The sequence below is a fragment of the Asterias rubens genome, chromosome 3 (genome assembly GCF_902459465.1).
Source record: "Asterias rubens chromosome 3, eAstRub1.3, whole genome shotgun sequence".
Lineage (NCBI taxonomy): Eukaryota > Metazoa > Echinodermata > Asteroidea > Forcipulatida > Asteriidae > Asterias > Asterias rubens.
In genome coordinates this window covers 583155-593490 of record NC_047064.1, presented here as the reverse complement: position 1 = coordinate 593490, position 10336 = coordinate 583155, and the positions used below count along the sequence as shown (strand labels likewise).

Genomic DNA, 10336 nt, shown 5'->3' with positions numbered 1-10336 from the left:
TTTAATCTACTGTCTGGGTTAACAGCGATCACATCTTAGAATTGTGGAGGGTTGAAAATGGTTTTCATTTGGTTCGACAAACTATCACACTGTCAACATTAGTAAATGCAACAACTCAGGTGATTATAATCTACTGTCTGGGTTAACAGCTTGCTCATCTTAGAATTGCGGAGGGTTGAAAATGGTTTTCATTTGGGTCGACAAACTAAGACACTATCATCATTAGTAAACGCAACATCTCAGGTGATTATAATCTACTGTCTGGGTTCACAGCTTGCTCATCTTAGAATTGCGGAGGGTTATAAATGGTTTTCATTTGGGTCGACAAACTAAGACACTATCATCATTAGTAAACGCTACATCTCAGGTGATTATAATCTACTGTCTGGGTTCAAAGCTTGCTCATCTTAGAATTGTGGAGGGTTGAAAATGGTCTTCCTTTGGGTCGACAAACTAAGACACTATCATCATTAGTAAATGCAACATCTCAGGTGATTATAATCTACTGTATGGGTTAACAGCTTGCTCATCTTAGAATTGTGACCTCTGGTGACCTTTCAGTTTCCCCATTCTAAAGCCTTGACAAATTCCTCTTCTGTAAATGACAACATCTTAGCTGCCTCAATGTGCATCTGAAACATAAACAAGAAAATACGAAATTAAGCATCTAAAAAAATAGAACAAATCTATTATTTTGAAAGCTTGAAGCAGAGTGGCAGCTTCTATTTAAAGCTAGGTCCATAGTTTGGAAAATGAAAATACTCGAAAAATTAAAGAGGATAAAAAAGTTCATGGTGAGAAGTACTACAGCTGTTAAAAGTATAAATTATTTGGGAAAAGATTCCTGTCAAGATGGTTTGGATAATTGTTCATCTCAAAACAGTTGAATCTGAGACACGATTCGTGCATGAATGCAGTTTGAAGTCCTGCTCTCATTGATTTTCTCAGAGTTTTCTTTGTTTAACCCAAAATAACTTGTTTTTATTTATAGGGCAGCCAACAAATGAGACAAGCGCTATAACACCAATTCAACAAAGGAATCCCCAACCATCCTTTCATTCATTTTCTTCCTGCTTGCCAGTTTTTACCTTCTGTCTCTTTAAGACATCTATAAGTTTCAGCTGCTTCTTGAAGCCAGTCATCAGTTCATTCTTCTGTTTCTCAAGACGTCTATTCTCCCCAAGAAGTTGCTCAATTCTCTTCCTCTCTTGATCTGTGGATTCCTAGATCAAAATACCAAAGAAAAATCAAAACATTTTCAAATCATTTATTAAAGTTTTGCATGAATGAAGAAAATTTGACAAGAGCAGGACTTGAACCTGCAAACTAAATGTGCCGTGATACAATACCTTCTCATGGAGCCTATCTAGTGCAAGATACTTTGTTTGAACCAAATCAAGAGACCATGTTCTTGCACTGACGTGACAAAACAGAGAATTTAGTGCCTTTTTTGCATGAAGGTTAGCATTCACTTGCACAAAGCTTGGTATGACAGAAAACCAATAGTAAGGTTCAACAAGATGAGACCTCATAAAATAATGAAATCAACAATGAACAGCTTTGATTTGTTCAGTCCACAAAACCACCATTTGTTTGTAGTTAAAAAATAAATAAATAAAGCCCCTTTTCAAACTGTATCTCTTATCCCCGTGGGAAACAGCCCAGGTGAGGGCCCGTTTTTATTGTACCCCAGGGTTACCCAAGCGCACTTTCACACTGTGTCTCTATTGAACAGGATTTTGGCTGCACCTTTCAAGAATACCCCAGGGTTTTACCACTTACCCCTACTCCAGAGCAAGGGGTGCCTATACCCCAGGTTTACCCCCGGGGTAGATCAGGGGTAAAGCGATCCAAGTGTGAAAGGGCCGGCTGTTACTTCCCGGGGTTTCCCCTTGGGGATAGACTAATGTGGAAAGGGAATTAGATAAGGTGAGTCTTTGATTTACCCTTGATGAAGTCCTAGCTTTTTGAAGTTCAGCTTTATAGCGATCTGCTTCTTCCAACGCTCTGTTAAGACGCACTTCTACTGCGCCTTGAGTAGTTGCTGATTGCTTCTGGTTACGCTTCAACGCATCCACTTCCTGATGTGAAGAAATGTAGTCAACCATAACAAGTGATGATTTATAATATCATTATTTTCAAACAATTTAGTAAAGGCATCCTAAAGACTGTTTATATATTTTATAATTTACATTACTATAACTTACACATATTCATGATCGTGAGCAGAATTCTCACTAGTGCATTCACCATCACATGCCATTAGGCTACTTTTGCTGGTATTAAGTGGCATGCCATTACATTACTATAACTTACACATATTCACGATCGTGAGCGGAATTCTCACTAGTGTAGGGCCACTGATTTTCCGTTTCAGAAAAGTGCAAATTCCGTTTGGCAAAAACATGAATTCCGTTTCAGGCACAAAAAATTCCGTTTCATGTTTTTTTAATTAGATAAAAGGTTGTTTAATACCCAGGGACACACTTATAAAAATCAATTTGAGATAAGTTGCACTGTTGACTTCGTAAAATGTTCATTTGAACTGACAAATTTCAAAAAAATACTTTTGTTTATAATTGTGGATTATTTTGTATACTGCTGAGTGCTGTTCTAAAAAGGTTGCACTGTGACTGCATATCAATGCACATGATGTGATAGACTTGATTCCAAGTCTAAAACTGCAGTTGATTCTCTGCATCAGCCACATTGTAGGCTAATGACAGGAGTGTATCCACAAGAGGGCGCTGTTTCAGCATGATCAAAGACTTGGGAACAAGTCTATGGACGTGACCATTCTCCATCCACAAACAAAATGTCAGCCATTTTGTTTTCGCTTTGGCGACAGAATGTTGACAGTTTACGGTTTTATTTTAGACCTTTCCGAGATGAAAAAACATTGTATGTGTTCTTATAGATCATAGGTAAGCTAGTTTGTGTATTATTGTTGGTAAAAGAGAGGGAGAAAATGCAATTTGGGTGAACAAAAAATGTTTAAAACGTGCCGCGAATAATGCCCTTCGCTTAACCATGTTAACAACGTGTGTACATCATGTGTGTAAACATTGAGGATGGTGTGAAGTAGAACAGAATGATCCACGGTTACGATCTCGTACTTTTTAATGGTCTGATTTCTGATGCCTTTTTAGTTTAACAAAAAGAATCTTAATAAAGAATGCAATTTCAATAGTTTTGGCGTCAAGAAAAAAAAAAAAAAAAAAAAAAAAAATCAAATTTTCTGAAATCCCGTTTTCCGTTTCAAAGGGCGGATTCCGCGAATTCCGTCCGTTTTCCGCGATCGCGGAAAATCAGTGGCCCTACTAGTGCATCCACCATCACATGCCATAGGCTACTTTTGCTGGTATTAAGTGGCATGCCATTACATAAATAATACAACTACACCATAGAGCGCTAAATACAGAAGTTTCTAAGCGCTTTAACTAGATTGACCAAACAGATTGGTTTTAAGTACAGATTAAAAGTGTCAAATGAAGGAGGTGCTGGAATGCGGGTGGGTAGCTTGTCTATGAAAAAGCGTAATCGCCATAGCACATTATGGTGAGGGGTCCTGGGGAAAGGTGGAAATGAGCGATTGAAGAAGAGCAAAGGCGTCGGGAAGCTGATGAAAGTGAAGAAGAACGAAGGGTTATGAGGTATTGAAATGATAGTTATTAGAATCTTCTACCTTTCTTAGAGCAGTTAACTGTCCTTCAAGTCCATCCGCTTTCCTTTTGGTTTCTTCAGCTAGTTTCTTATGTTTATCAATCTGAGTTTGTTGGGTTGTGTTGGTTCGTTGGAGACGTGATCTTTCATCATCAACTTCCTTTAAACTTCCTTCTAGTTTAGAATTCTGCTCGTCCTGAGGAGAAATTTAAAAATAGTTGCGCCATCAAAAGACATTAGACAGTGCAAGTCTCGTGCGCATTCAAACATTGGGACCCTATATAATGCATGAATTTGTTTCCTTCATGCGTTTAACAATGTGCGTGGGACTAAAGCGGTCTTCCAAAATTGTTTTCAATACACACTTGCAATGTATTTTTATAGACCATGTGCATAGGCTACCTTTACTGAGGTCAAACAATGGAATTGTGCATGCAAGTATGCACAATACACACCTCTCAGCCAATGAGAAGTCTTTATTTGATCTCAGTGAGGGGCACTGTTTGATCTTGTCACATCATGTTTGAGGGGTCTATTAAAACTTCAAACAGTTCAATATGTAGCCAACCATACCAGAAACACCAGGAAAAAAATCCTCCTCTTAAAGATAAATATACTGGGTTCATTAAATGCAATCCACATCACACAGAACCACTGGCTTTCTGCCATATTCGAAGGACAAAGCATTAATGGTCAATCCTCTTGCTTTAGGACACAAGTGTCATGACCAAGACATGAACCCAAACTCTAAAAACACCAGAACTTAAGTCTGGTAGACCCCGCACTGACACCCCAAAGGATAAGCCTTTTAATTTAAAGACAATATTTACCTTTTTATTATATTCATGAGCTAATCTGTCCATCTCTTCCTGCATAACTCTTAACTTGGCTTTCATGAATCGAATAGTGGCCTCTGATAAATGACGACAAATATGAAAGAGGATTAGAACACAGTTCTTGAACAAAAAGAAACATTTTAAGACAGGTTTTTGAATGAATTTATGTAGCATCTTACGAGGGTATACAAGGGACTGTGGTGCATTCAGCAGCCACAGCCACAAACATAGAGGCAAACACTCCCTTATAGTGATAAGTGTAACTGGGTTATTTTATGTGCATTACACAACACACTAGACACTAATACAGCTTTAAGTCCCATCCAAGCAATTAAGTGTCTTGCTTAAGGACACAAGTGCCACCAACCCACTCTCTGCTGATCAGAAACACCAGAGCTTGAGTCCGGTGCTCTTAACCGTTCCGCCATAACACGCCGCATGGTTCTCAATAAAAAAGCCAACTCAACATTTCAAAGAGTATGGCTCTGATCGTCTTTACATGACCAAAAACAGTTTTCTTCATTAATTTCTCTCAAAGTGAAACAAATGAGCAAGTGTAAAGAACACATTATAAATTCCTCCTTCCACTGCCTCCTCCAAGGTCTTGTATTCAACCATCTTAATAAATAATCTTCTTGTAACAGGAGTACAGTGCTATTTTTAAATTTGAGACCTCAGAACACCAGAGTTTAGTTGAGCCCAGTGCACTAGATTGCTTGACACTCTGTCATGTTTCCATTCCCCACTGCCCCCTGCCGATGACATTGTGGTCTACTCTCACTCACCTGACCCCATTCCCTCGGCAGCCTGCGGTAAAACATCATCCAACATCTCCGCTGGTAGTGATCCATCATCAAGCCTGCCCTCTATAGCATTGATAGTGTCAGTCAACGAGAAGTCATTACTAGTTGCAGAGGAGGGACCTACACCTGGATATCCACCCATGACATCATCAGGGATTGCAACATCCTCAAACCTACTGGCTGATGCTGCTTTAGCTTTAGGTCTATAGTTTGTTACAAACAAGAAAAAGATTACTAGTCACAAAGCTAACTTAAGCCCGGTTCATACATGTACTTCCTGCGAATGAGATGCGAATGTTGGTGTCACAAATTCACAACAAATAATTCGCAGCAGTTGAGCTGTGCTAGACTTTGCGAGACATTCGCTACGAAAACAGAATTGTGACGTCAAATTCGTTTTGCATTGGCATTCCCAGGCAGTATGTAGCGGGCTTTATGATCAGCTAAATGTAAAATAATAAGTGACACATGCAACTCACACCGAAAAAAAAGAGAGGATAAAATCGCGTCAGACAAAAACATTTGTACAGTACTTTTAGATTATTTCCAAAGACAAAACGTATACAAAAAAAAAAAAACAACAGGAAATCAGCTGATCCACTAAGATGTTGAAAGCCTAGAGGAAAGAAACCTATTTGAATTTGAATTCCCACCAAAACACGTATATTTACCTTGTTTTTGCTTTGGATGATGGCCGTGTACTTGCAGTTACAGCTCGGGCAGTTGATGATTGGGGTCTGGTGCTTGCAGATAAAGGTCTGGCATTAGCTGATGGTGGTCGACCTCTTGAGGGCGGTCTTTTGCCCGAAGCAAGGTTTGTTGACGGTATTGAAGATGGCTGAACATTGTGGTTTAAATAAGGGACATCGTTATAAATAACGGTTATGAAATTACATCTTTTAGAGAAAAACTACAGGGTATTCAAGATAACACTTGATAACAATTATGTACTTTTATTTTGTGGGATGGACTAAAACCCAAGTAACTTTTTGCCAGGGTATGCAAAATATAGTTGATGGCCTGCCGTTTCGACCCCAGCAGAGTCTTTCTGGAAGGTTTCTCTCAGGTCTTTTTCCTGTGCCCAAGTTAGCATGAATTGCAGGCTAATACAAGAAACAAACCCACCAAAACCATTTTCATAAATCACAAATTGAAACCATAAAAAAACTACAGATTCACAGATTCAGGCCTAGAGTCTCATCTTTGAGAGGGCAAGGTCATTTTCATTTTGCAAGGGGCACTTATATTGGAAAATCTTCAAGTCTATGGGAAGCTTTTGAAGGGGCACCAAGGCATTATGGTATTCATGACCTGCATCTTGCACAGCCGAGTTGTTTTAAAACAAAACATAAACACCGTGTGAAAACATTTCTAAGCACCTTGTTTTAATTCAGTGTGCTTCAACCAAACTTGCATTTTTGGGGTCGACAGTGCTCCCCAGTTTTGAAAACTCCTGAAGAGAAGCCTGTTTTCTCTACTAATAATATCGAAAGCAATTTGTATTGTATTTCCATGATTTGTTCCTTTCTCAAGTACCAACACTTCCTACGTATAAAACATGATGGATCTGACTTTCAAAGGTACAAAAATAAATCACTGCATCTTGTCAGCTGATATCTGAGTTCATTGTGACAATCACTGTGTGAAATCTTACATTTAACCAGGAAATTAGGGTATACAAGGTCAAGGCTTTGTCACACGAGGTAACTTTTGCAGGCAACTTGGAGGCAACCAACTGTAGTGCATACTACAGGACCACTTTGGTACATGAGTAATCAGTCAAACATTATGTCTTACGATTCCCAAGAAAATTATGTAAACATTTAAATGTGAATGGATTCTCTCCATTGAGATTGCCTGGAACTGGTTGTCTGTAAATTGCCTCGCGTGACATGGCCCTAAGGCTTTTGACGGAGGAAGTCAGTGGAATGAATGAAAAGGCTTACCTTAGAGATATCATCTGAGACGTGAGGCGGCTCGGTATCAAAGATGGCTGATGTTGCTTCATGCTGATCGCTGTCACCAAATGAAAGACGATTCATTGACCTGCTAAGCATCTCTTCTTGTTCACGCTAAGATTGAAATAAGATGCAATGGACTATTATAAAGAAGGTCTGATACTCAAAGATTGCTGATGTTGCTTCATGTTGATCACTGTCACCAAATGAAAGACGATTCAGATGCTTGATTTCGATACCTCAAATTCTAAACTTGAGGTCTCGAAATCAAATTCGTGGAAAATTACTTCTTTCTCGAAAACTACTCCACTTCAGATGGAGCTGTTTCTCACAATGTTTTGTACCACCAACCTCTCCCCATTACACGTTACAAAGTAAGGTTTTATGCTAATTATTATTTTGAGTAATTACCAATAGTGTCCACTGCCTTTAAAGCTGTATTTTGTGCAAAAGCAGCTCTATGAAACTAGGCCCTGGAAGCACGTGTTTTCCAAGAATCTCATAATGACAAGTCTATTAGGGGCTAGGGCGGCGTCTTGAGCGGGGCTGGTAGAGGGGGGGGGGGGGGGGGGGGGGGGGGGGAGCTACCTACTCACCATGACATCTTCTGCTTCCTGAATGAGTCCAGCAGTCTTGGCCTCTAACTCTGCATTCAAACGCCTAGAAACCAAGACATAAACAACAAAATAACAATATTCATCTACATGACATACTTGTCACATAACTATGTTGTAATATTTTGTCAAAGCATAGTTTGAAGTAAGAATGCTGAAGTTTAGTCCTTAATCAACCTCCACATAGCAAACAAATCTAAGAGCAGTCTCAATTAGAAACAGCTGTATATAAAGTCATGACTTTGATTATACTGCATCATTATATCCTGGCCCCTACTTCATAGCACTGCTCAGTGGCTGATTTTGAGCTTAGCGTGCGATTACCAATTCGCAATACAAGTGTCAAAATGGGAAAAGAAGCTCTATGAAACCAGGCAATGATGTCACAGCTAAGGCCCTGAGGTAACATTGTAGGAATATTTCACCTCAGTCAGTGAGAGAGTTTTTAACTTTAGGTGTCTGTGGCATAACCAGGCATGGAGAAAACAATAGGAAAATTATATCCAGTTGGCCTACAATACAAGATCTGACTACATGTACACCAGCATCTGATGTACATGTACACAATAGTAAAGACTTTTCATGACCTTTTTAAAAACAATTTGTATTATTTCTCCAAGGGCAAAGAAATCGAAATACAGACTAAAGGTAAAGTTAGGAAGAATACCATGCCGGCATAACTCCAAAACGAAACTTGTTTCTACAACTGAAACAAAATAGCAGTTGAATCACTTACATGTATTCTTCTTCACGACTCATAAGATCTCTTGTCCCACCAGTTTTAGATTGAGGTCGTGAACTCATATTGCCCCCTCCATTTGCCCCAGCTGTTCTCCGCCCACCTGATGAAGATGGTCTGTTTACCTAGGGAGTAAAATCATCACAAAGATAACAAACTGAAAAACGGAACACTAGTCAAATTAACAAATGTTTCGTAGTGTTCCTTGAAACTGTGCTGTCACAAAAAGCAAAGTTAAATGTTGTGCATAATTGGTAAAGATTTTGAATAAAACTGTTCACAGATTTGCACATGATAACTACCATGGTTTTTCCCCAGAAATATTTTGTCTAAAAACTTGTAGCCTAGTTAATTGACTGCCAGTGCTTATCGTGTCAAACTACATGTGCAACAGTGGTAACCACTTGGCTTGCTTGGTTTTGTGGTAATAAGCCTAACAACCCTACCTGCCTAAAATAAAAGATGTGAACAATTGTCGCTGCACTGGTCAGCTGGTGATTTGTTTATCAATTGTTTATGTTTTTATAAAAATAAAATTTCATAAATAATTTCCATTCATTTGCTGGGATAGTTCATTAGTTGCGATAACAACTATTGCTTGGATTTGTTTTGGGAAAATTTTCCATTTGGCGCCACCACTTTTTCATTCGATATGAAATAATATACTATCTAATTTACCTCAATGAGATATTCCTTTTTGTTTAAATGAGTGAAAAAGTGGTGGAAACGGAAAGTTATCCTTGTTTTGCAACAAGGTCGGATACGGAACCATAATCATACTATAAGACTATAGTTGTGATAACGTAACCTCCTGCCGACGGTGAAGCCGGAGGATTACGACTCAAGCTTGAACTGCAATCGGGTCCAACACGTACAATTTCAAATGCTAGCAGCTAGTCAACACAAAAAAAATTAACATAATTATTTGCTCCATTTTTACCACTTTCGAAAATCATGACACAAATTCTAGTAATATAGATTTTATAGTAAGTAGGAACACGAATTTAAGCAACCTGCATTTTAGTTTTACAATAGGTAGAACCAAATTGTTGGAAAAGTTTCCGTATGGCGCCACCACTTTTTCATTCGATATGAAATAATATAGTATCTAATTTACCTCAATGAGATATCCCTTTTTGTGAAAATGAGTGAAAATGTGGTGGCGCCATACGGAAAGTTATCCAAATTGTTTAACATTTTTTTAACGCTTTTTCCATGATTGATTGTGACTTGTTATGTCACCGCCCAACGGCGACAGTCGACACTCGAATCTCAGGCAGGGCAGGCTCAGCCTGTCGCGTCGGCTGTCCGGAAACTGAACAGCTCTATGACTTAAAAACGAAGCTTTTTCTACGTTTTAAGGTTGAAATCTAAGAAGTTAAAGTTCAATACAATTCAGAAAGTAATTATGATATCATTATCATGACATGTTTGTACATTGTCTATTAAAAAGTCTCTCATTCATTTACAAACCTGCCCCCTTCTTGAATTTCCAAGATTCAATCCGTCCGCCATGTTGGAATTTGTAACCAAGGACTCCCTGCCAATTGGTGGCGCTATATTACTTCTAATGTATAGAAAGCTCCACTCTTCTCGTCTCTGTCCAATTCAACAATATTATTTCAATTTAGTTTCTTTATTTTGATTACAGGGTGTAAGTGTATGCCACTTCATTTTTCCACGGTTCTATGAATGTCACTGACGTCATACAGTTAGGTCGCGG

The 10336-nt window shown here is 38.7% G+C and overlaps 1 protein-coding gene across 1 annotated transcript; it reads right to left on the bottom strand.

The window, feature by feature from the left end:
- Positions 1-404: 404 nt before the first annotated feature.
- On the bottom strand, positions 405-10128 carry LOC117287958 (testis-expressed protein 9-like). Its single transcript, XM_033768621.1, has 11 exons — positions 10087-10128; positions 8611-8738; positions 7857-7920; positions 7249-7374; positions 5974-6140; positions 5285-5505; positions 4494-4576; positions 3686-3859; positions 1947-2081; positions 1089-1223; positions 405-632 (listed from the first exon to the last, which is right to left on the bottom strand). The coding sequence occupies exons 1-11, from the start codon at positions 10126-10128 to the stop codon at positions 558-560; spliced, it is 1350 nt and encodes a 449-aa protein (XP_033624512.1). The 3' UTR covers positions 405-557.
- Between the last annotated feature and the right edge of the window lie 208 nt (positions 10129-10336).

Bases quoted from the DNA above. Each gene is read 5' to 3' on its own strand.
- LOC117287958 (XM_033768621.1), bottom strand. From the start codon at position 10,128: ATGGCGGACGGATTGAATCTTGGAAATTCAAGAAGGGGGCAG. The intron at 7,921-8,610 runs GTAAGTGATTCA...CTTGGTTTCTAG, and splicing joins AGTCGTGAAGAAGAATACAT to GCGTTTGAATGCAGAGTTAG. The intron at 6,141-7,248 runs GTAAGCCTTTTC...CACAATGTTCAG, and splicing joins TCTCAGATGATATCTCTAAG to CCATCTTCAATACCGTCAAC.